General features: G+C 41.1%; 1 protein-coding gene across 1 annotated transcript; it reads left to right on the forward strand.

The window, feature by feature from the left end:
* The first annotated feature begins 2,424 nt into the window (after positions 1-2,424).
* LOC122557987 (mucin-6-like) lies at positions 2,425-26,907 on the forward strand. The gene is made up of 7 exons (XM_043706288.1): positions 2,425-2,458; positions 3,507-3,639; positions 17,883-18,132; positions 22,381-22,433; positions 22,800-22,909; positions 23,002-23,153; positions 26,823-26,907. Coding segments are annotated over exons 3-7 (561 nt in total). The 5' UTR covers positions 2,425-2,458; positions 3,507-3,639; positions 17,883-17,887; the 3' UTR covers positions 26,824-26,907.

A 26,907-nucleotide genomic window follows, 5' to 3' on the forward strand; every position in this document is an offset into this window, starting at 1 on the left:
AATCTAACAAACATTTATCAGGTGACCCCTCAACCTCCTATGTTCCTGTGAAAACTAACCTAGTCTATCCAACTATTCATTACTAAAATACCCCATATCAGGCAACATCCTGGGAAACCTTTTCTGTATCCTCTCCAAAGCTTCCACATCCTTCTGAAAGTGTGGTCACCAGAACTGTATGCAATATTCCATGTGTGGCCTAACTAAAGTTCTATAAAGCTGCAGCAGAACTTACCTATTCTTACACTCCATGCCCCCTTCCAATGAAGGCAAATATGCCATAAGCCTTTTTTACTACCTTATCTACCTTCATGCCATCTTCAATGATCTGTGGACTTGCACACCCAGATCTCTGTGCATGTCAATACTCCTAAGGGTTCTGCCATTCACTGTTTAATTTCCACTTGTACTTGAACTTCCAAAATACATCACCTCACATTTGTTCAGATTAAATTCCATCTGGCATTTTTCTGCCCTTGCCTCCAACTCATCTATATCCTACTGTATCCTCTGACAATCCTCCTCACTATCCACAATTTCACCAATCTTTGTATCGTCGTAACCTTATTAATTAGACCAGCTACATTTTTCTCCAAATCATTTATCACGAACAGCAGAGGTACCAACACTGATTCTTGAGGAATACCACCAATCACAACCTTCCATTCTGAAAAGCACCTTTTCACCACTACCTTCTGTCTCCTATGACTAAGCCAATTCTATATTCATCTTGCCAACTCACCCCTGACGCCATGTGACTTCACCTTTTGTACCAGTCTGCCATGAGGGAACTTGTCAAAGGCTTTACTGAATTCCATGTAGACATCAAATGCTTTTCCCTTATCAATTGTCTTCATCACCTCCTCAAAAAACTCAATCATGTTAGTGAGGCACGGCCTCCCCGCACAAAACCATGCTGTTTATCGCTAATCAGTCCATTTCCTTCTTATGAGGTAAGGTTGAGTAAATCTGACCTATACTCATTGAAGTTTAGAAGAATGAGAGCCAATATTATTGAAACATACAAGATTCTTGTGGGACCTGACAGGGTAGATGTAGAAAGGTTGTATCACCTTGTAGAAGAATCTAGGACCAGAGAGAATAATGTCAGAAAAATGGGTTGCACATAACAGAGTTAAGGAGAAAGTTCCTCTCTCATAAGCTTTACGGTCTTATGAGTGGACTACTATGTCACAAATGGTCACTGTGGAATGATGACAAGGGAGAGGAGGGGAAGATGTGTTTGGTGATGACATCCTGCTGGAGGTAACAGAAATGGTAGAGGATAATTCTCAAAAGAGAGACAGGAAGGGAGAAAGTGAGGACATTGGAGGAGATGCATCATGGCAGATGTGTAGGAAATCCAGCATGTCAGCACAAGACACAAGGTTGAAACAGTTTGCAAAGAACTTCAACTAGAAGTGCCAAGTGGTTGATCAACTTTCACTACTTTCTGAGGACCCCAATACACAACTCTTCTCAAACCTGTAATTTGAGATTCTAGCTATAAGGAGTCATACTTTAAAGATTTAATCCACGCAATGACTACTCTGGGAGTATTTGATGAGAAAGTGTAGAGGAAGCTATTTCTCTAGCCATGCTCTACCTATCCTGGGAATATAAAATGAGACAAAGTTATGACTGGAAAACCTAGTAAGGCAGAGTTGCCATTGTCTCATAGGCTGCTTTCTCATTAGAGAGAGACAACTGCTGGTAGTTTAACTGGAGAGTCACCATGCCTCAGACAAAGGGCAAGTTCGAAAAGATGGGACTTTCATAGTGACCTTCATTGAAATTTAACCTATGCTGTTGCTGTCACTCAGTGTTGTGAACCAGTATCCAGCCAACTGAGCTAATCAACCCAGTCAACTGGAGAGCTGGTTTGTGATTCAGAATGACACCAATAGCATGAGTTCATTTTCTGCACTGGCTGAGGTTACCATGAAGATCCTGCCTTCACAAACCTGTCCCTCACCTGAGGTATGGTGACCCTCAGGTTAAATTCACCACCGGTCATCTCTCTATAATGAGAGAGCAGCCTTATGGTCCCCTATGATTGTGAATTACTTGATTTCCTTTGCAATGCCATCTGTACCAGAATAGGTTTTGGAAGGAGTGGTACAAGTTACACTCAATATAGTTCATCACTGCGCTGCTTGGGCATCCTGATGTGACACACAATATCATTTTCTTCTTTGAAGATTTCTTCTGTTACTTCTCCCACTTGCCCTGGGAATTTTTACTGTTGAAGTTGTATTATTTGTTTGATTTTTCCATAGTTAATCTTAGTAAAATAAATGTATATATGGTATTAACAAGTTTATCATGTATCAGTAACAAAATGTTTCCCTTTTACTTAACAGGGGGTTACCCTCCCAACAAGTGCCATCTCTTGGTGGATGTAACCAGTATTTTTGGAAGATGCCATAGTTTGGTGGATCCTGTGCCATTTGAAGAGGTGACATGGTTTTTGTTTATACTAAGACTGGGTACAGATTAATAACTGAGCTTTTTTTTATTGATATCTTATTAAAAACATTTTGAATTAATGATGCACTTGGTTTTCAAGCATAATTTAGCAAAATTGGCCCAACAACTTGCATCCTTTTCTATGGTATCTGTTCCACCAGCAATTTTGAAAGAAGGAAAATAAATTTGAATTCCCATACCAAGCCTAAGGAGGGCAGGAATCTCTGCCATGTTCCAGAGGAGAGACATCGGTAAAGGCCTGGCAGCCTCCTTCTCATGTATTTAGCCAATGAAAAAGAAGATGGTAGAAACAGAGCACAAACACCTTAAAAAAACAATTGCTTAGGTCCACACCAAGTGAGATCACACCTTTATACAATAAGGGCCACTCTCAATAACAAAGAACAAAGAAAATTAGAGCATAAGAACAGGCCCTTTGGCCCTCCAAGCATGCACTGATCCAGATCCTCGATCTAAATCTGTCGCTTATTTTCTAAAGATCTGTACCCCACTGCTCTGCCCATTCATGTATCTGTCTAGATACATCCTAAATATACCATTGTGCCCACTTCTATCACCTCTGCTGGCAACGCATTCCAGGCATCCACCACCCTCTGCATAAAGAACTTTCAATACATGTATCCCTTAAACTTCTCCCCTCTCACTTTGAACTCGTGACCCCTAGTAATTCAGTCCCCTACTCTGGGATAAAGCTTCTTGCTATCCACCCTGTCTATACCTCTCATGATTTTGTAGACCTCCTCAATCAGATCCCTCCCCCCACCTAAAATAGCTTTCCATTTGAGAGTCACAAGTCAATTGAGGTCTAGCAGGTTTGCGAATGTCAGTCTGAAATCTTCCAGAATCTGTGTAGATTCAGCCTAGAATTGTGGTTCTATATGGACTAGTCATACTGTGTTTTGTTCATGTGAAAGGTTCTTGCAATAATTGGATTCCCAAAAGGTTTAAAATGACTGTAATTAGAGTTTTCTTGAATTTGCTTGATTTTAAATGCCACTATTTATATTCTTCAATAGAAGTGTCAGTTTGAAACATGCAACTATGAAAGGACACAGGACTTTTTGTGTGCAGCCCTGGGGTCATATGCTCGTGCATGTGCAGCAAAAGGACTGATTTTGAATGAATGGAGAAATACTGTGCAAGGCTGCAGTAAGTATACAGCAAAAACAAAGGTACTCACGTTTACTCATTTACAGGATTGTCTTTGTAGTCACACGTTTACCAAGAGCATGTCAACACTCGCAGATTTCCCAGAAGAATGTCACAAATCGTTACGTCACAATCATCATATTTCTGGTGACTGTTGGTCAGGTACTTTAAACAAAAGGACTGAGACTTCATTGGCAGTATTTTGAATGCAGCTTTGAAAGATAGAACTTGAGCCTTTTTTTTACCTTTTTTATATTTACTTAAAGTTGTACCTTACAGCCATACCAAAGTCTATAATCACAGGTTTCATTTTTCTGTATTAGTAGAGGTTAAAGTGAATCACCAATTAATGCCCACCATCAATACAGTCAAGCATAATTTACATGCAATGAACTGTCTGTGCCCACTATCAACATCTGCAGGTCACCATTGATCACAAACCTGACTGGACACAAAAAAACTTGACTAAAAGAGTAGGTGAGAAGGTTGATATTCTACATTGAGTAACTCTCAGGTATCAGTCTTGACTCAAATTTGGGGTGGCATGGTGGCTCAGTGGTTAGCACTGCTGCCTCACAGTGCCAGGGTTCGATTCCAGCCTCAGACGACTGTATGGAGTTTGCACGTTCTCCCAGTGTCTGCATGGGTATCCTCCGGGTGCTCTGGCTTCCTCCCACACTTCAAAGATGTATAGGTTAGCTGAATTGGCCATGCTGAATTGCCCATAGTATTAAGGGGATGTGTAGGTTAGGTGCATTAGTCCAGGGTAATTGTACAGTAATAGGATAAGGAAATGGGTTTGGGTGGGATACTCTTCGAGGGCCAGTTGGGCTGAGGAGCCTGTTTCTACACTATAGGCATTCTATGAAAATAAGACTATTGCCTCTGAATCAGAGCATTATAGCATGGCAGATACTGTATAATGTGGATAACTGTGAGGTATCTACTTTGATTTAAAAAAAATGGCAGATTATTATTTGAAGAACTGTAAATTGAAGGAGGAGAATGTTCACTGAAATGTCGGAATCCTCATGCACGAGTCACCAAAAGTAAGCATGTAGGTGCAACAGGCAGTAACCAAGGCAAACTGTGTATTGACGTTCATTGAGAGGAAATTTGAATACAGGAACAAAGATGTCTTGCTGCAATTATACAGGGCATAGGTGAAGCCATGCCTGGAATATTGTGTGCAGTTTTGATCTCCTTATCTGAGGAAGGATGTTTTTGCTATAGAGGGATTGCAGTAAAGATTTTTCAAATTGATTCTTGGGATGGCAGGACTGATGTATGAGGAAAGATGGAGTCAGTTAAGATTGTATTCACTGGAGTTTAGAAAATTGTGGTGTGAGCTCAGAGAAACCTAAGAATATCTAACAGGACTAGACAGGTTAGATACAGGAGGAATGTTCCTGATGGTAGGGGAGTTCATAATCAGGGGACGTATTTTGAGTTCAAGGGGTAAATGTTTTAGGACTGAGATGAGGAGAAATTTCATCACCCAGAGGGTGGTATGCCTGTGGAGTTCACTACCAATGAAAGTGGCTGAGGCCAAATGTTATGTATTCTCACAAAGGAGGTAGATATAGCTCTTGTAGCTAAAGAGATCAATGGATATGGGAGAGGGCAGGAATAAGATAGTGAGCTCAATGATCAGCCTTGCTCATATTGAATAGTGGAGGAGGCTCAAGGGGTTTAATAACCTATTCCAGCTCCTATCTTCTATGTTTCAATGTTACCTTTCTAAAACCAGGGTGAAAGGTGTGATGGAATACTGTTCTTTCCCTGGTTTAATGTTGTCTAAACATCACTGAAAATGTTAACACCTTCCAGATTAAGGCAACACAGTTGTCTGCAAGATACACCACAGCAATCTGCCAAGACCTCTTCCTGACATGGTTTCTTGGGTCAAACACCATTACCCGTATGATATTTTCTGAGTACTTTTCAATACCTATGTTACATATGCTACAAGGATTGGGTTCTTGTTAGAACAGATATTTTGAAGTTTATTAACAACTATGTTTACTCTGATATGAGACTTCCATATACCTTTGTAACATAACTATAAATAAGCGTAAAACCCAGACCAAAATAGCTGATTACAATGACTACACCCTGCTACTTCAACTGCTACTGAAAATGAAGAGAGGATCTTTACTCTGGAACTTCACATGTTGTAATGTAAAGTAACTGTCTGAAAAGGTACATTGCATTTCTCCCTTTTTTTTAATAGATTGGGAACCCTTTTCCAGTAAACATGTAAAAGAATACATATTGATACATTCCCTACATATAAAGATAATGCTTTAGTAGACATGGAACATAACTGGATGTAGTCTGAATACAACTATCACAACGTGGCTGTATAACTTAACTCTGCAATGTAATACTTGTCATTGTATCATTTGTTATGGGTGTGTAGTTGTTGTTTTGTATGATTCTTTAAGTATCGAGGTCGGATTCTTGCGTGGTGAATGATTGATCACACATAGCTTGGACATGTCATATAATTCTTTGCAGGATTTGACCATTACTATTACAATATCACATGACCCAGGCATGTTTCATGCAATATCCCATTATCTTGGATCTAAATGTGCATTTACTTTGCCATTTTTCTTCAAAGACAGATTGTAGAGTTGCAGCAGCCAGTATGATGCTGAACTTTGTAAATGTTATTTTTGTCTATGAAATATAATTCCAGCTTGATTTGATTTTATATGTGAATTTTGCACTTACAAGATGATTGATAGGTTGGGCATCACCTTTCATATCGCCAATAGTGTCACACCTGTCTGGGTAAAAGTTAATCAGGTTATGGATAGACTTGATGTCGCAGTTTGGAATTCTTGACCTTGCAACATGACTTGTTTGTTACTTTGTAGATTGTAATAATATGCAGATCCGTGCATAATGGTAGGCCAATAATACCTGGTCTATCTCTTTCATCTTGTAAAAGGTTTCAGGTGTCCATGTTAAGGAGCTGTATTGACATTTAAGATGAATAATGCCAATGCATGGGATGTCAGACCCATTGTAAGCAATTAGCTTATCATATGTGGGAAATACACCACAATGTACATTCTCAGGCATAGTGCACAAAGGGGATGATATCTTCACTTGCACTAGGGTCAATTTTGGCATATAGTACATGTTATCCATTCCTTTGGGGTATATCACATGAATGGAGATTAAAAACTACAGCTTTTCAATGGCATCCATTGTGATTGTGACAATAAGTTAATTTTTGGAAAACCCATCTGTTTCACTAATGCTCTTTAGAGAATGTGCTAGTGAGAGTTGGAAAAGACAGATGAACATGTGTCTAAGGAGCTGGTGGAGGGGACAAGGATTCAAACTTTTGAATCATTGGGATCTCTTAAATGGCATATACGGCAAATGATGGACAGAGCTAAGCGATCCCACAACATATGGATCCCACAACCAAGCTCTGCAGTTGATCCACATTCAGTTGTGAATGGTGGTGGATGATTAAACAACTCACTGGAGAAGGAGGCTTCACAAATATATCCATCCTCAATGATGGGGGAGCCCAGCACATCACTGCAAAAGATAAGGCTGAAGCATTTGCAAAAGTCAGAAGTGCTGAGTGGATGAGCCATCTCTGGCTCCCAGTGGTTCCCAGTATCACAGATACCAGTCTCCAGCCAGTTTGATTCACTCCATCTGATATCAAGAAACGGCTGGAGACACTGGATACTGCAAAGGTAATGGGCCCTGATAACACTCCCGCAATAGTACTGAAGATGTGTGCTCCAGAACTTGCCACTCCCCTCGCCATACACTTCTAGTACATTTACAACAATGGCACCTACCCGACAATGTGGAAAATTGCCCGGGTATGTCCTGTGCACAAAAAGCAGGACAAATCCAACCTGGCCAATTACTGCCCAATCAGTCTACTCTCCTTCATCAGTAAAGTGATGGAAGGGGTCATCAGCAGTGCTATCAAGCAGATTCCTGATGAAGGGCTTTTGCCCAAAAAGTCGATTTTCCTGCTCCTCGGATGCTGCCTGACCTGCTGTGCTTTTCCAGCACCACTCTAATCTAGACTCTGCAGCTCTAGACTCTAGACTTTCCAGCATCTGCAGTCCTTGTTTTTACCTATCAAGCAGCACTTGCCCAGCAGCGACCTGCTTAGTGACACCCAGTTTGGGTTTCACTAGGGTCACTCAGCTCCTGATCTTATTACATCCTTGGTTCAAACATGGACAAAAGAGCTGAATTCCAGAGGTAAGGCAAGAGTGACAGCCCTTGACATCAAGGCCAGATTTGACCAAGTGTGGCATCAAGGAGCCCTGGCAAAACTAGAATCATTGGGTATCGGGGGCAAACACTCCGCTGGTTAGAGTCATACCTGGTGCAAAGAAAGACGATTGCAGTTGTGGAGGGTCAGTCATTTCAGCTCCAGGAAATCTCTGCAGGAGTCCCTCAGGGTAGTGTCCTAGACCCAACAATCTTTAGCTGCTTCATCAATGACTTTCCCTCTGTCATAAGGTCAGAAGTGGGATGTTCGCTGCTGATTGCACAGTATTCAGCACCATTTGCGACTCCTCAGATACTGAAGCAGTCCAAGCTCAAATGCAACAAGATCTGGACAATATCCAGGCTTGGGCCGACAAGCGACATTCAACAATATTACCATCACTGAATCCCCCACTGTTAACATCCTTGGGGTTACCATTTACCAGAAACTCAACTGGACTGACCACAGTAGTTACAAAAGCAGGACAGAGATTAAGGATACTGCACCTCCTGACACCCCAAAATCTGTCCACCATCTAAAAGGAACAAGTCAGCAGTGTGATTCCCCACTTGCCTGGATAGGTGCAGCTCCAACAACACTCAGTAAGCTTGACACCATACTAGACAAAGCAACCCTCTTGATTGGCACCACATCTACAAACATTCAATCCCTCCAACAATGGCGTTCAGTAGCAACAGTGTGTACTATCTACAAGATGCACTGCAGAAATTCACCAAAGACCCTTAGATAGCACCTTCCGAACCCACAACCACTTTCATCTAGAAGGACATGGGCAGCAAGTAATTGGGAACACCACCACCTGCAAGCTCCCCTCCAAGCCACTCATTACTCTGTTTTGAAATACTGCTGTACCTTCACAATCATTGGGTCAAAATCCTGGAATTCCTTCCCTACCAACATTGTGGGTCAACACACAGCAAGTGGACTGTAGCGATTCAAGGAGGCAGCTCACCACTCCCTTCTCAAGGGCAAATAGGAATGGGCTATCAATGCTGGCCAGTCACCGATACCAATGCCCCTCAAATGAATTAAAAAACAAATAAGAAGGATGGATGGGTTACACCTGAACTCAAGGGGGAATCCAGATCCTGGCAGGAAGATTTTCAAAAACTATTCGGGAGGTTTTAAACCACCTTGGTGGCGAGATGGGACCCTAAGCAATAGTGAGAAAAGAGTGAATGTTGAGGCTGGTACAAAAGTTAAAGGGACCAAGTTAAATAGACAAGGCAGGCAATAGCACGGCAAAGAACAAGGAAAGAATATTTTGAATATTTTGCGTCAATATTCAGAGGTCCTGCAGTTTGGTAAGGTAAATCAGGGCAGGACGTTTACATTTAATGGCAAGTTCCTGGGCAGTGTTGCTGAACAAGGAGACCTTGGAGTGCATGTTTATAGTTCCTTGAAAAAGTGAAGTCCATGGTAGACAAGATAATGAAGAAGGCAATTGGTATGCTTACCTTAACTTGTCAGTGTCAAGGCACTATTCCCCATCTTTTCCTCCATTACGTCAATGACTGTATCGACACCACCTTGTGCTCCCATGAGGAGGTTGAACCTCACAAATGCCTTCCAATCTGACCTCAAGTTCACCTGAACCATCGTGAATATCTCCCTCCCCTTCCTGGGCTTCTCCATCTTCATTTCAAGCAACCAACTCATCACGGACATTTACTTCAAACCCACCGACTCCCACAGCTACATGGACTACATCTTGTCCCACACCTCTTCCTGTCAAAACGCTATCTCTAACTCACAATTCCTCCACCGCATCTGCTGCCAGGAGGAACAATTCCACTTCAGAACATCCCAGATGGCCTCCTATTTCAAGACCGCAACTTTCCCTCCATGTGTTCAACAATGCCCTCCCACACATCTCCTCCACTTCCCCTACCTCTTGAACCCAGCCCCTCCAACTGCAACAAGACCCCCCGGTCCCCAATTTCCACTGTACCAATCTGCAGATGGAGTACATCATCCTCTGCCATTTCTGCCATTTACATTCAGACCCCACCAAAGAAATATTTCCTTTCCCACCTCTATCAGCATTCTGCAGAGACCATTCCTTCTGCTACTCCTTCGTTAGGTTCATGCCCCCAATCAACCCGCCATCCATTGCCGGCACCTTCTCTTTCTGCCGCAAGAGGTGTAAAACCTGCACTCATACCTCCCCGCACACTTCCATCCAAGGTCCCAAATGATCTTTCCACATCTGGTAGAGATTTTCCTGCACATCCAAACAACTCATTTACTGTGTCCATTGCTCTCGATGTGGTCTCCTGTACTTTAGGGAGACAGGACACTAACTCATGGAAACATTCAGAGAATATCTCTGGAACACATGTGCCAAACAGCCCCACCGCCTTGTGGCCGACCACTTCAGCTCCCCCTTCCGCTCTGCCAATGTCGTGCAAGTCCTGGGCCTCCTCCACTGCCAAAGCCTAGCCACCTGACACCTGAAGCAAGAATGCCTTATCTTCCACCTTGGAACCCTCCAACCACACAGCATCAATGCTGATTTCACCAGTTTCCTCATCTCCCCTCCCCGCCACCTCAGTCCAGACCCAGTCCTCCAACTTGGCTCCACCCCCTGCAACCCCACATTCCTGATGAAGGGCTTATGCCTGAAATGTGGATTCTCCTGCTCCTCGGATGCTGTCTGACCTGCTATGCTTTTCAATTCTTTACTGGTCAGTGTATTGAGTATAAGAGTTGGGAGGTCATGTTGCAGCTGTACAGGACATTGGATAAGCCACTTTTGGATCCTGCATGCAATTCTGATCTCCTTGTTACAGGAAAGATGTTGTGAAACTTGAAATGGTTCAGAAAAGATTTATAAGGATGTTGTCAGGGTTTGAGCTCTGGGGAGAGTCTGAATAGGAGTGGCAATTTTCCCTGTAGCGGCGGAGACTGAGAGGTGACCTTATAGAAGTTTATAAAATCAGGAGAGGCATGGATAGGCTCTTTTCCAAGCCAAGGTCATTCACCCGAGGTGGGGGAGTTCAAACTTATAGGGCATAGTTTAAGGTGAGAGGGGAAAGATTTAAAAGGGATCTAAGGGTCAACTTTTCCAGGCAGAGGATGGTGCGTGTATGGAATGAGCTGCCAAGGAAGTGGTGGAGACTCTTACAATGACATTTAAAAGGCATCTGGATGGGTATATAAATAGGAAGGGTTGAGAGGGATATAGGCCAAATGCTGGCAAATGGGACTAGAATAATTTCGGATTAATGTGGCCAGCATGGACAAATTGGATCAAAGGGTTTGTTTTCATGCTTACAGCTCCATGTTTCTAGACTGTACTGTGGAAAAAGACATGGAGGCTAGAGAACTTTGGGAAATAAAATGTAATGTCTTGAAAAGAGTTCACATGATAGTAGAGGAGGTGCTGGAGATCTTAAAATATTTAAAAATAGATAAATCCCTGGACCTTGATTAGATATATCCCAGGGCATTGTGGGAAGCTAGGGAAAAATCTACTGGGTCCCTAGCAGAGTTATTGTATCATTGACGTCCAGGGGTTAAGTGCCAGAAGACTGGAGGGCGGCTAAATTTTGTTTTATTATTTAAGAAGGGTTGCAAGGAAAAGCTTGGGGACTACAGATCGGTAAGTCTGACATCGGTGGACTAAGTTATTGGAAGGGATTCTGAGGGACAGGATCTGCATGCATTTGGAAAGGCAAGGACTGGTTAGGGATAGTCATCATAGTTTTGTGAATGGGAAATTGTGTCCCACAGACCTTTTTTGGAAGAGGTGACCAAGAAGATAGATGAAGACAGACCAGGAGGTGTCTTTAGAGCAAGGCCTTTGATAAGCTTCTGCATGGTTATTAAGGTTAGATCATGGAATCAAAGGAGAACTAGCCAATTGAATGCAAAATTAGCTTAATGGTAGGAGACAAAAGGCGGTGATAGAGAGTTGTTCCAACTGGAGGCCTGTGACTTACTGTGTGCTACAAGGATTGTCATTTATATAAACAATTTGGATGAGTATATAAGAAGCATGGTTAGTAATTTTGCAGATGACACCAAAATTAGTGGTACAATGGACAGTGAAGGTGGTTATCTAAGAGTACAATGCAATCTTGATCAGATGGGCCAATGGCCCAATGAGTGGCAGATTGAATTTAATTTAGATAAATAAATGATGTGTATTTTGGTAAGATAAACCAGACCAGGGCTTACAGTAAGTGATCGGTGCCAGGGAAGTATTGTTGAGCAGAGAAACATAGGAGTGCATGTTAGATTAGGTTAGATTAGATTACTTACAGTGTGGAAACAGGCCCTTTGGCCCAACAAGTCCACACCGCCCTGCCGAAGCGCAACCCACCCATACCCCTACATGTACCCCTTACCTAACACTATGGGCAATTTAGCATGGCCAATTCACCTGACCTGCACCCGGGTCTCAGGCGCTGTGAGGCAGCAGTGCTAACCACTGTGCCACCGTGCCACCCACGGTGATGTTACTTGAAAGTGACATCAGAGAAACACAGGGTGGTAAAGGTGTTCGGCACGTTTGCCTTCATTGGTCAGAGCATGGAGTGTATGACTTGGGACATCATGTTGCAGCTATACAAGAGATTGGTGAGGCCACTTTTGGAAAACTGCATACAATTCTGGTCGCCCTGCTATGGGAAGGATGTTATTAAACTAGAAAGGGTGCAGAAATGTTTTGCTAGGATGTTACCAAGTCTGGAGGGTTTGAGTTATAAGGAGAGGCTGGATAGGGGGACTTTATGTCTGGAGCATAGGAGGCTGAGGGGTGACTGTAGAGGTTTATGAAATCATGAGGAGTATAGATAAGTCGAATAGCCAAGGTCTTTTCCTCAGGGTAGGAAAGTCCAAATCCAGAGGTCATGGGTTTAGGGTGAAAGGCAACGTGAGAGGCAACTTCGTCACATAAAAGTGTTGCATAATTGGAATGAGCTGCCAGAGGAAGTGGTAGAGGCAAGTATTTTACAGCATTTAAAAGACATTTGGACAGGTACATGAATAATAAAGATTTAGAGGAATATGAGCCAAATACAGACAAATGGGGCCAATTTAGTTCAGGGTACCTGGTCAGCATGGATGAGTTGGGCTGAAGGATCTGTTTTCCTGCTGTTTGATTCTATGATTCTATGACTGTCCTTACCTGGTCTGGCCTACAAGTGCACTCCAGATCCACAGCAATGCGGTTGACTCTTAATTGCCCTCCAGGCAATTAGGATGGGCAGTAAAAGCTGGCCTAGCCAGAGATATCCATGTCCCGTAAGTCAATAAAAAAATTACCATGTTTAGTGCCTGACAGGGTTCTGTAAACTGTAGCTTCCCCAATATTCTTAGACTTCATTGGCTTTCATGCCATGGATGGAAGTTTTGAAATATCCTTGACATTATTCCATGGTTGGCTCACAATCTCATGTTGCTGGGGAATGTTAAGTTACACTTTGGGTTTCTTTAGGCACTTGACCCTCTTGCACATTTTAACCCAAGCTATGTCATGATATTTTGGATCTTGTTTTGGATTGTGAAACAAGGCCCTTTTTACTAACCCTTTTGATGGCTGCAAAAGCTGTTTTATAGCGTGTGATAATACTGATCATTTAACAGGGTTATGCGGTCCTTGACTCTTTTTTCCCCCAGAGAGGTCGTAAAAGTAGCAATTCTGAAAAGTTGGTTTGTGTGGGTTTTATGACCAATTTGATCATAGTTAACAGATATTGCGTCAGGAAAAAGGCTTTCAAGTTTAAAAGAAACACTTGTACAATGACAGGGGAGTGGCCAGTTCTCACAGCTCACCTTTTCACTGGTTTGGTTTGGTTTTTAGCAGGCTGGCTTTCCACTGAAAGTAGGCAATCAGTTTTTGAGGCTGCTGATCCAAGAAACAGCTATATGGAAGAGGGAGTTCCATGCTGCCATTTCTGTCTCTCCTTTAAGACCCTGTGTTCAATATTACCTTTTGTGCCAAGGGATGTTTATGGAGATTGTTGCAAGTAGTTACAACAGCGTCATTAAGTTTGGATAATCTGTTGGGTTTTCGGATAGATTATATTATTCTGTATTCTATTCTCTTTTGTTTGTGTTTCGTTTGGTAATCTTGTAAATAAATTCTGTTTGTTTGAAACTCAGTGATTTGACCAGTTGCATCACTCCTGGAATATCCAGTCTACACTTGGTTAAAACAACTACCAAAATTAGGGTCTTGAAGTGTTTCGAGGGGGTCTGATCAGGTCCATAACAGATTGGGGCTGTTTGCGGGATTTGTTCTATAGTTCCGATTTAGGATGAGGGTTGTTGGAGTAAAAGGCAGCGAGTTGAATTCTAGGCGTTGAATTTGGTTGGTTTAAACAGGACTTGGGATAGCAATGGCTCTTTCAGTCACCAAAGAGTTTTCTGGGGTGGAAGAAGTGATTTTGGGGGTTTTACAAAAGGATGATTAATGCCAATCTGCTGAATTAGCAGACAGGCTGGGGTTGAAGCTGCCTCCTTCCATGAGGAAAGGAGAGATAATTACAAAAAAGATCAGCATTTAAATTTGCTGGAAACGCCATCAGAATCTTGAGAAATGGTTAAAATCCAATTGAAAATGAAGCAATTGGAGTTAGAGAAAAATGACGAGGAAAGGGTAACAGAAATGAAACAATTTGAATTATGATTAAAAGCAGAGGAAAGAGAAAAAGAACAAATTGCTTTAGCAGAGCAATAAGAAAATGAAAGTTTGAACTTCAGAAATTGCCACTTAGACAGGAAAGTTAGTTTAAAAGGATGGAGATGAAGGCTGAAAGTAAGCTTAGTGAGGAAGAGCAAAGCCATTGGTAGCCAACATCCTGGTGAGAAGCTGTTTAAATATATTGAAATGTTGCCTAAATTTGATGAGCAGGATGTGTAAGTCTTTTTCATCTAATTTGAAAAGGTGGTGAAACAAACACAGTGGCCAGTGACCATGTGGGTTTTGTTGATACAAAGAAAACTTGTAGGAAGAGCTAGTGAGGTATTCACATCACTATCAGAGGAGATATCTGGGCCTATGAGGAGGCAAAAAAGCCATCTTAAGTGCATATGAGCTGGTACCAGAAGCCTACAGATAACGTTTTAGGACTCTAAGGACGGACTCTCATCAAACCTACTTTGAATTTGAAAGGATCAAACAAAGTAATTTTGATAGGTGGATAAGGGCATTAATAATCAAATCTATGACACTCTTAGAGAGAGGATTATGTTGGAGGAGTTCAAAAATTCACTTCCTGAAGTAGTGAGAACGCATGTGGAAGAGTAGAGAGTTAAAACGGAAAGACTAGCAGCTGAAATGGCTGATGATTATCTGTTGATCCATAAATCAAAATTTGGTTTCCAAAATCAATTTCAATCCATGAGGGATAAAAATTGGGAAAAAAAAAAGAGAAATCCCCTCATGGAAAAGCAAACATAGACCTTTGTGAAGATCAGAAGAATAATTTACCATAGGGTTTGTCTAGAACTGCTTTTGTAAAAGAGTTAACAAGTTCAAAGTTTGTGCGAAGATTTGTAGCTCGGGTGCTCGTTGTTGTGGTTCTGTTCGCCGAGCTGGAAGTTTTTGTTGCAAACGTTTCGTCCCCTGGCTAGGCGACATCATCAGTGCTTGGGAGCCTCCTGCGAAGCGCTTCTTTGATGTTTCCTCCGGTGTTTATAGTGGTACCACTATAAACACCAGAGGAAACATCAAAGAAGCGCTTCGCAGGCGACTCCCAAGCACTGATGATGTCACCTAACCAGGGGACGAAACGTTTGCAACAAAAACTTCCAGCTCGGCGAACAGAACCACAACAGTTAACAAGTCTTAAAGCCTGGAACTTAGCTTTAGTAAAATCACATTCCATCCTTTGCGTTAATATCTGAAATTGAATTGATGGATTGTTTCACTTTGTTGTTGTTTATATGACGAGAGTGCAATCCTGTGTATTTCTGAAGTTGGAACAAATTTTAAGCTGATCTTCTAAGAACTGGAAAATGTTGACACGACCTTTACAGTCATAAGTGGAAACAATTAGAAGCAATTAACTCTTCTCAATACCTCATTTCCAAAAATGCTGAGGAGATTGCCTGCCTCTCCTTCTCAGTTATTTGTTGATCCACGAAGTAAAGTTTGTTTCTTTCTTTATTAACTGAAAATCTGAAAGTGTGTCAATTCTGTGCCATCCATACTGAAATATTTGTTTTTTTGACTTAATCGTAGCTTTAAGCTCTTTAAAATGCTACCATAAAATGATCTCTGCTGCATTTTAATTTTTTGGGTTTTTTTTTGTTGGGGTTTCTCTTTCTGTTTCTTCTTTATTGTTGCTGCTTTGATAATAGCTGAGCAATATCTGTCTGAGAGATTTGCACCAAACGAAATAGTAGACTGATGTCCTACATACCTCTCTTTTGTTGTTTCTGTGCTGAAAAACAAATTCAAATGATTAATCGACATAGGTAAGCCCTCACTAACACATTGAATTTTTCTTTTGCAGCATTTTTGCCTGTAATTTGTTCTGGGATTGCCTTGCCAGATCAGAGCTGACCTTAGTCTCTTGTAAAACTGATTTTTAAAAAGATTTGGCTCTCCATAGCCTCCATTTCTTCTGAAAGAGACACTACTCATAAATGTCTTTCTTTATTGAGGTTACTTCAATACAGGTTGCAACAGTTTAGTCTTCGCTGTAGAAATTTGGTCTTTGACATTTGTTGTAAACTTCAGCTCAGCACTCAGTTAGCTGCTGAGTTACAGTTGGAAAAAAAGTCTTCATAATTGCCACTGTTGCTATCATCTCTTCCTCCTTCAATACCAACCAGCTGCCACTAGCCTTTAGAGCCAACTACTGCCGTAATGTAGTTGGGTCAAGTACCACTACCAGTATGATATTGTCTGAGTGCTGTACATTGAGCCCCTATAGTAGGTGGGGGTGCAGAGGTGGTGGAGGAGAAGATAGTATGTAATGGTAGTGTGACTGAACTATTAATTCAGAGGCCCTGGGTTTGAAATAGAGAATTTTATTTCAGTTAATAAAATCCAGAATGGAGTGCCAGTCTCAGTAATGGCACTTATGAAACTCACCGATTGTTGTAAAAACCCACCTACACACCTAGGCAAGGGCATTAACTGATGTGGCCTACATGTGACTTCAGCATGACACTTAGCTGCCCTTGAAGTGGCTTAGAAAGCCAAGGCACAATTAACATGATGAGCTAAAAAATACTGACGTTGCTAGCAACTCCCACATCCCATGAAAATATAAGAAAAATATGTTCCCCCATATAACATAATCCATGAAAACTGGGTTCTTATTGAGGCAGGTGTATTGAAATTAAAATCTCAGATATATACACTGAATTTTGTGCTTACTAATGTTATTGTTACATTACATAACTGTAATATTACACACGGCTGACTCTACTGACTATACACTGCCACTACAACTGCTACAGAAGATATCTTATATCATGGATTCTGGATATCTTATGTCATGCCATCCAACTTTCATTAAGATACACTGCCTTTCTGAGTTCTATTCAATAATACAACAGTTATCAAACCCATGACCTATATCATCTAAAAAGACAGAGGCAGTAGATATATGGAAATAACACCACCACATGTTCTTCTCGAAGTCATACACCATCACGATTTGAAAATATACTGCTCTTCTTTCGTCATCACTGGATCGAACTCACCAATAACTTTAAAGTCACTTTAGAGTGATTAGGATAAAGAGTGCTGTCTTTGAGAATTGCTTGGAAATTAAATATGTAATAAAACTCCTTACAAAAATTTTCCTTAATCTCTGTGGGAATCCCCCAACAGGTGTAATAGAGTTAACTGTTAAACTATGGCACTGGATCTGTTGTTATATTTTATATAGTGATTCTATTAAAATATAACACTAATTAGAAATAGATACTGTGTAACTGAAAGGCTCAGAAAACAATTTAAATCTACCAAACTGTTTTTTATCCCCAGAAATTATGTGCCCTGATCATCAAGTTTTCAGCTACAATGCCAGAGCGTGTGATCGGACCTGCGTGTCACTATCTGACCGAGACTTTGAATGCAGTGCAACTGATGTCCCAGTTGATGGATGTATCTGTCCAACACATACATATCTTGATGTTTATGGTAACTGTGTTAAAGCATCAAAATGCCAATGCATAATCAACAATGGTGACTATTTAGGCCCAGGCAGATCAATCACCATTAACTATGAGACTTGGTAAGTAAGCAGTGTAGATATTGAATCATCAGAATGAAAAAAAAACATTTAAAATATATCATGCAATTTTGTAGCACCTTAGAATGACCTGAATTGAAAAGTAGTGAAGAATGTTTTATACTCTTATATGTCATTACTGTCTTCCATGTTAATGAACACTTTTTAAAAACGCATTAATTTTAAATCAGTGACAGATGAATGCCATCTGTAGACATTAAGAATGTGTTGACCTTTATCACAAGCAGTCACCTCTGAGCTAGTTATGCATTATAGATGTTAACCTAATGGGTTGAACATTTGTGGCTATTCTGAAAGATTGCATTGCTATAATGTTTGGGGATTGAGCCTCGACACAAATTTTTTGGGTTTAAACTGAGTGCTGAAATTTGTAGGATGGCCTTATGATTCAAAATCTCTCTCTATTTTTGACAAGATGATTGATTTAAGATGGGTACACAGACTGTGGACACAGGCAGGCAATAATGAAATACTGGCATTTCACAAAGAATTTGTCTTTATAATGATCACAGACTAGGCCACCAAACTTAAGGCATAATCTGGCTAGGGACCAAGTCATCATTATTTTCTAAAGGACATAAATGGCAAGATTCAGGAAGCTTATTGAGGGGAAAAAAGCCGTAGGAACAACAACAATAAACTTCACAATACAGTATTAGAATATGCAATCTATAATAAAAATCTAGCTCATACTCTTAAAACCCCAAATTAATATAGGTAATAGACTGTGAAAGAGAATCCCACACAGCACATCAAATAGCAAATGTGATGAAGACAGTTCTCACGTGTTTCTCAGCAACTCTCTCAGATATTAGTGACACTTTGTGCTATCAAATTTCATTGAATTTCACAACAGCTTACAGTTTTTCACTTTTGTCTATCTGGCTTTTGTCCATCACATGTCCGATTTAATATGCGCTGCCTCAACATTTATTCCAGTTCTAATAACCAGATTTACACTCCTCTAGACACTACAAACTGTCCCTACTCATAGGCACAACTCCAGCTTTTCATTGGCATCTAGCTTCACCAAGCTTGAACTCCCCATGGGCCTTTCCCTGAACTCTAATGTTCCACGTTAGAGGAACATTAAAGGAAATACTATTTCTGTTTTTCAACCTTCACTGTCAGGTAGACAGAACTAATTATGAGAGACAGCTTGTTTTTAGCCCCATATCTTCAAGGGTTTTTTCAGACCCCTGATCTCAATCTTTAGCTGCCTAACTTCTAGAACTTCTTTCTGAATTTTACCAACACAAAGATATCCAACTACTCTTCTCACTTATTCCTCTAACCTGTTTAGTTCAGTTGTCTCCCTCACATGGAGTCTATTCTCTTCCTCTCACACATATACGGGTCTTTATGCCTCTTCAGTGACCCTTGAATTGTCTGGAGTAACTGAAAAGTCTTGCAATTCAGCCTGCCTCTATTTCTTGGCAGAATTGTATGTAACTGATATTTTGTATCAGCCAAATGTAATAATTCCTCAGAACTGAGTGTGCCCTGGGTGTTGCATTTTCACTGAATGGTGGGTTCTGCAGCAGAAGTATTACTTAAAAGAAGAAGGATTCATCACACACTACACATGGAGGATAGAGATTGTGCATGCAATATGGACACCTCAGATGTAATTATGTTATTGCATGTGAGAAACAAAACTCACTCACAATTCAGCCTGAGACAAAGCCTTGGAAACAAGAACATGTTATTCTGTACGGCCTTGCAAGAACAGGCGCTTGCGTAAGCAATCAGGCAAGCAATAGTGCAAATTACAAAGTATGTAGGCATTCTTTATTCAGTTTGCAAGTTGCAGAATCACGTCTCCCTTTTCCCATTAGTCTAGTCTTGTCCTATCATAAGCCGATTACTTCACTTGTTTTTCTCTAATTTTCCTTATCTGACTACCCTGCTGTCCTTGTCCTTGTTTGTTACAGCCTGCCTGTTATTTTATCCAGTTCCCCTTATCATACTATAAGCTTATTGTGAAATGCCCCTACTGCTTCTTTTGTGGTCAGCTACAACACTTTAAAGTTATTTCTTAGTTTAAAACTATTTCTTAAACAAAAACCTCTATGTTCGTTAAAATCTTAGCCTTATGTATGCTGCAAGAATCCCGCTACCGTTTGTGTAATGTTCCCCTTCCCCTCCCCCCACAAAACCCCCTCACCCATCTGCAAAAACAACATCTCTAACCACCACCACCTGCAGAAACTACATTTCTAATCTCCCACATTGCATGAAGCACAGACACTTTACATCGAATGTGGGCATTGTATGTTAAACAGAACATTTCACGTTGGGCTCAGGCACTGTACGTGAAGTGTAAGCATTTCATATGGAGCACATGGCTTTTCATGGAGCATATTTTGCCTGGTACCTGAACACTTCATATGGAGCATGGATGATTATCATGGAGCCTGGGAGCTTCACACATAGCACAGGCAATTTCCATAGAGAGTGAGCACTTCCTGTAAAACAAGATATTACAATACCATTAGGAACTAGCAACTTTTATTTTTAAATAGACAAAGTTTCAGAATCAAGGTACTTATAAGGTAATAAAGCCACAGGATTCCAAAGATTTGAACAAATAAGAGTAAGCCTTACTATACATTAGAATAGTAATACAATTGAATATATACAATTTATTTCTAACACTCAGAATAAATAAGTCGTATATAGAATCATAGCATCATACAGCATGGAAACAGACTCTTTGGTCCAATCAGTGCATGCTGAACATAATTCCAAACTAAAATAGTACCACCTGCCTGCTCTAGGACCAGATCCCTCCAAACCTTTCCTATTCATGTATCTATCCAAATGTCTTTTAAATATCTAATTGTACTCACATCCACAGGAATTCATTCCACAGCAAAATATACTCTGTGTAAAAAAAATGCCCTTTATATCTTTTTTAAATCTCTCACCTCTTGAGCAGCACGGTGGCCCAGTGGTTAGCACTGCTGCCTCACAGCGCCAGAGACCCGGGTTCAATTCCCACCTTAGGCGACTGACTGTGTGGAGTTTGCACGTTCTCTCCGTGTCTGCGTGGGTTTCCTCCGGGTGCTCCGGTTTCCTCTCACAATCCAAAAGATGTGCAGGGTGGTCAGGTGAATTCGGGTGCTCCGGTTTCCTCCCACCACCATCCAAAAGATGTGCAGGGTCAGGTGAATTGGCCATACTAAATTGCCCGTAGTGTTAGGTAAGGGGTAAATGTAGGGGTATGGGTGGGTTTCGCTTCGGCGGGTCGGTATGGCCTGTTTCCACACTGTAATCTAATCTAATCTAATCTCTCACCCTAAAAATGTGCCAGGAAAAAGTGAGGACTGCAGACGCTGGAGATCAGAGTTGAAGAGTGTGGCACTGGAAAAGCACAGTCTGTTAGGCAGCATCCATGGAGCAGGAAAGTCGACATTTCAGGCATAAGCCCTTCATTAAAATTCCTGATGATGGGTTTAGGCCCAAAAGGTCAACTCTCCTGCTCCTCCGATGCAGCCTGACTGGCTGTGCTTTTCCAGCCCACACTCTTCAACCCTTAAAATGAGCCCCCTAGTCTTGAGATTGCCCATCTCAGGGAAAAGACAACTACCATCAACTCAATCTATGCCTCTCATTATTTTATAAACTTTGACCAGGTCACCTTTCAACCTCCTACGCTCCAGTGAAACAAGTCCCAACCTTTCTTTATATCTCAAACCTTCCACACGCAGCAATATCTTAGTAAATCTATCCTGAACCTTCCCCAGCATGATAATATGCTTCCCATAACCGGGCAACCAAAACTGGACACAGTAATCTAGAAGAGACCTCAATATTCTGTAAAGCCTCAACATAACATCTCAGTCCTCTACTCAAAGGACTGAACAATGAGAGCAATTATATATAAAATAGACTGTGATCTCAGACATTCCACATAAAGCATAGATATTTCCCATGGTGAATGGACACGGTATGAAATGTGAACACCTTTCTTGGGCACTATACATTGAGTGAAAGCATTTGCCTTGGCACTATATGAAGCATGAGCAGTTCACCTGGAGAAAGAGTAGTTTACATAGAATGTGGGTTATCCTACCTGGAAACATGACAATGAAATACAGAAAAAAAGTGGCCTTAAATCAGAAATATGAAATAAAGGCAGAACAAAGCAGCAAATCAAGGTGAGCAAATCCAGTTCCGTTAGTGAGAAACGGTTACCTCAAATCTCTTCCCTGTCTCTCTCCACAGGTTTTGTAGGAATGGGAAACTGAAATGTGCAGGCCAGCCTCCAGTCTTCAAAGGTCTAATGAAATTCTCTTTCATTTTAAATATTAAAAATATTTAGAATATGTCATACAAGTGTCTTTATACTCAAAAAAAATCAAAGATATGGTTTCATATATATTACTTTGTAATCCTGCTTACTGTATTCCACTTGAAAATGATCTCACATTGATGGTGATTGTATACGTAAATCTTTTTGTAATAAAGTACAACATGCCATTTATCTACTTAATTGCTTGCAGCATCCACAATTTAATATTAAGTGATAATGAACAAGGACACCTAATTTTCTTTGAAGTTCCCAGCTGCTTACATTTAAGGATTGTTGTGTATTTCTTTTTTCTGACAAAAAGTGGATAACCTCAGCAAATTTGTCCTTGCAGGAATGTGCAAGCCTCCTAAAGTTTACTTTAGCTGTGCACATGGGCCACAAGACCAATATGGAACAACATGTGCACCAACCTGCCAGATGATAGCCACAGAAATCTCATGCGTGAGTAGGAAATATAGAAAATTCTCTTTTTTTCAGAATTGTGAATCTAACTATTTGAAAATTGATTTGTCCATTCTTCACTTTACCCAAAGATACCAGCTAAATGCGTATCTGGCTGTATATGTCCAGAGGGGATGGTCTTAGATTATGATGATCGTTGTGTCTACCCTGAAGACTGTCCATGCAAATTCAGTGACCGGACCTACAAAAGAGGAGAAAAAATGATGAAAGATTGTGAGGAGTGGTAATGAATTCAAATATTTTATTGATCTACCTCTGAGCTAAAAATGAAAAACTGTTTTTAAAATAACTCTATTTTAGAGTCAGCTGATCCATACAGGACAAGGCACATTCTGGTTTCTTTGATATTAGTGTCTCCAGATCAGGGGCAAACAATTGTTCAATATTCAACATAGAATTGTTGAAGAATAAAGAGTTACAGAGGTTTATCTCATAGTGGAGAAATTAAATTAACATAGACATAGAATCCCTACAGTGTCAAAGCAGACAATTTGGCCCATCACGTCCATACATCTGAAGAGCATTCCACCAGACCCTGTAACCGTACATTTCCCATCGCTAATCCACCTAGCCTACATATCTCTGGATATTACAGACAATTTAGCATAGCCAATCCACCTGACCTGCACATCTTTGGACTATGAGAGGAAAGCTGAGTGCTCAGAGAAAACCCACGCTGACACAGGGAAAATATGCAAACTCCATGCCAACAATGACCCAGACCCCAATCAAACCCAGATCCTGGCACTGTGAGGCAACAATGCTAATCACTGAGCCACCATTTCCATATACCACTTCTTAACTATATTTGACTAAAATGTTTGACTTCTTTGATATAGAAAGAAGAGGAGCTGATGAGGGCCATAAGGATGTGAGAAATGGGGGCAGAAGGAAATGATTCAGACCATTGAGCCTGTTCTTCCATTCAGTGAGATCATGACTTCAATGTCGTTTCCTGCACAATCCCATGTTCTTGCTGCTTTTAATAGCAGAAATCTTATCTAAGTTTTAAACATACTTCATCACTCAGCTCCACAAACCTCTGTCCCAGAGATTCCAGATGCTCATCACAGTTTTCTGTGAAGAAATTTCTTCAGAGTCCAAAATTGCCTGTCCTTTAACCCTGACACTGTGTCTCCTAGATTTACCCCCTCCCCACCCTGCCAGAGAAAATTCCTTGCTGTATCTGTGTCAGTGAGAATTGTTTATGTTTGTATGAGATCAGTCCTCATGCTGTTGAAAATAAAAAGTCCTATGTTATTTAACCATTTCAAAAAGAACAATCTCTCAATCCTAGGAATTAGTTTGGCGTTCATTCTGGAAAATATGTCAAGTCATAGGTAAAGAGGTCAATACTATACACAGTATTCCAGATGTGGCCTCACCGTGGCTCTATAATTGCAATGAGATACCTTTATCCTATACTCAAATCTTCTTGCAATGAAGGCCAATATGCCACTTTACCGCTTAATTGCTTGCAGTAAGTGACTAATGCACAGGGACACCCAATTTTCTTTGAAGTTCACTACTTCCTAGCCTGTTACGTTTAAGAACTGCTGTGTATATCTGTTTTCTGACAAAAAGTGGATAACTTCAGATCTCTCCATGTTGTATCCATCTGCCAATTTTTGCTGTTCATAATGTTTAGGGTGAGAGGGGAAAGATCTAAAAAAGACCTAAGGCGCAAATTTTTCACACAGAGGGTATGGAATGAGCTGCCAGAGGAAGTGGTGGAGGCTGGTACAATTGCAATATTTAAGAGGCATTTGTATGGGTATATGAATAGGAAGGGTTTGGTGGGATATGGGCCGGGTACTGGCAGGTGGGACTAGATTGGGTTGGGATATCTGGTCGGCATGGACAGGTTGGACCGAAGGATCTGTTTCCATGCTGTACATCTCTATGACTGTCTTGAAGCCTTCTTGTATTACCCTAACTAAGACTTGTCCCTAGTTTTCTGTTATGTGAAAACTTAGAACTAGTGCATTTAATCCCACAATCAAATTATTGATGCAGATTGGAAATTACTGGGGCCCAGCATTGTTTCCTGAGGCACAAGTCACAGCTGGCCAACTTGAAAATGGTCCATTTATTTGACACTGTTTTCTGTCCATTTAACCTGTTTTCAATCCTGCTAGTACATCCCACCCAATCCCACATTCTCTAATTATATTCACTAACCTGTCTGGTCCCTCACCAAAAGCTTTGAGAATCTAAATATATCATATCCACTGATTTTCCCTTTCTCTAATCTGCTAGTTATATTCTCAAAAATTTATTAAACAGGAGTCCTGTTTCTACAAGATGCATTGCAACAACTCACCAAGGTTCCTCTGAAAGCATCTTGAAAATCTTTACCAGCTGGAAGAACAAGAGAAGCAGATGTGTCGAAACACCCCCCACCTGCAAGTTTCCTCCAAGCCACACCATCCTAACTTAGAACTTTATCATTATTCCATCACTAAGATGATGAGCAACATCTTGGAACCGCCTTCCTCATTTCATGACTGCAGTGGTTCAAGAAGGCAGCTCATTATCACTGTTTCAAAGCCAATTAAAGGTGGACAATAGATGCTGCCAGAGCCAGTCAATATTCTGTGAACAAATTTGATATCATAGTGTTAGGGAGATCTGGATTTGGGTGTACAAAACTTGAATTCACAGTTTGTGTATTGTGTGAAACTTGGAATTACAGTAAATGAAGTGGCAATCCTCAGGAAGACATGAAATGAAGAAACATGGCAGATGAAAATTAATGCAGAATGGTGAGAAATAATTTTGGTAGGATGGAAAAGGAGAGGAAAGATACAAACTAAAACATAAACTCTGTTTACATAAAAAAACTCTTTGGAAGTGCAGAAGTCAAGATGCATTTGGGATGCTTGACCTTGTTAATAGGAGAATAGAGAGAGACAGTAGTGTCATAGTAATGTCATTAGACTTGTAATTCAGAGACCCAGTATTCTGGGGTCACCGGTTCGAATATACATTTGACATGATGTGGGTGATTTCAAACAGAAATGAGTCCAGCACCAAGCTCATTTTAGTTACTGGCCATCCCAGGGTCAAAAGAAGTGGAGATGCAAATGTTTCCTGGGCATCAGTATTCATGATGTAGCATACAGCTTTCACACTAAATGTCACTAATGGTCAGATGCGATATAAAACCTGGCTCTAACTTAGAGCCAGCAGTGCTAGAATGTGGAATAGATAGGGCTGCATACTGTTTCACACTGCCTCGGGCAGCAGACTTGTTTCAAACTCCGTCCTGCCACAGGCTGTTCACATTGCGTTGGACTGCAGACTGATATGAAGGGACCCTGCTCTGTAGTTGGTCCTATTGGCCTTGAAAGCTTGGCCAGTCGTCACTGGCGGCATTTAGGTCTCACCAGTGCAGGTCTACTGGGAGAGTCCTGGCCAAATACAAGCTCACCCTCCTCAGCTGGAACCCCTGCAGGCTTTGGTATCACAGGCAGGTAAAAGGTAGACCGGCTGGGCACATTTAGAGTATCCTTGAAGCAAAGGAGACTGAGAGGGGACATGATTGAGATATATAAAATTCTGAAGGCATAGAGAGGGTAGATGGGAAGAAACTCTTCCCTTCGTTGGAAGGACGAATGGCTAGGGGACAAAGATTTAAGGTATGGGTCAAAAGGTTTAGAAGAGGTTAGGAGGTGGGCTTTCCTCAGGCTGCGCAGAAAGCAGACACGCTGCTGGGCTTTCTTTGCTATGGAGCTGGTATTGAGGGTCCAGGTGAGATTCTCTGCTAGGAGTATGCCAAGAAATTTGGTGCTCTTCACAATCTCCAGGGGGGAGCTATTGATGTCCAGTGGGGCGTGGCCCGTGCTTTCCTGAAGTCAATAACCATCTCTTTCGTTTTGTCCACATTCAGAGACTAGTCGTTGGCTCTGCACCAGTCCGTTAGCCACTGCACCTCCTTTCTGTATGCTGATTCGTCATTCATGCTGATGAGACCC

Source organism: Chiloscyllium plagiosum, chromosome 16 (assembly GCF_004010195.1).
Source record: "Chiloscyllium plagiosum isolate BGI_BamShark_2017 chromosome 16, ASM401019v2, whole genome shotgun sequence".
In the NCBI taxonomy this organism is placed as follows: Eukaryota; Metazoa; Chordata; class Chondrichthyes; order Orectolobiformes; family Hemiscylliidae; genus Chiloscyllium; species Chiloscyllium plagiosum.

Coding starts and splice junctions, on each gene's coding strand:
- LOC122557987 (XM_043706288.1), top strand. CDS start 17,888: ATGTGCCCTGATCATCAAGTTTTCAGCTACAATGCCAGAGCGTGTGAT. Junction 22,434..22,799: donor CCAGCCTCCAGTCTTCAAAG/GTCTAATGAAAT, acceptor TTGTCCTTGCAG/GAATGTGCAAGCCTCCTAAA. Junction 22,910..23,001: donor TAGCCACAGAAATCTCATGC/GTGAGTAGGAAA, acceptor CTTTACCCAAAG/ATACCAGCTAAATGCGTATC.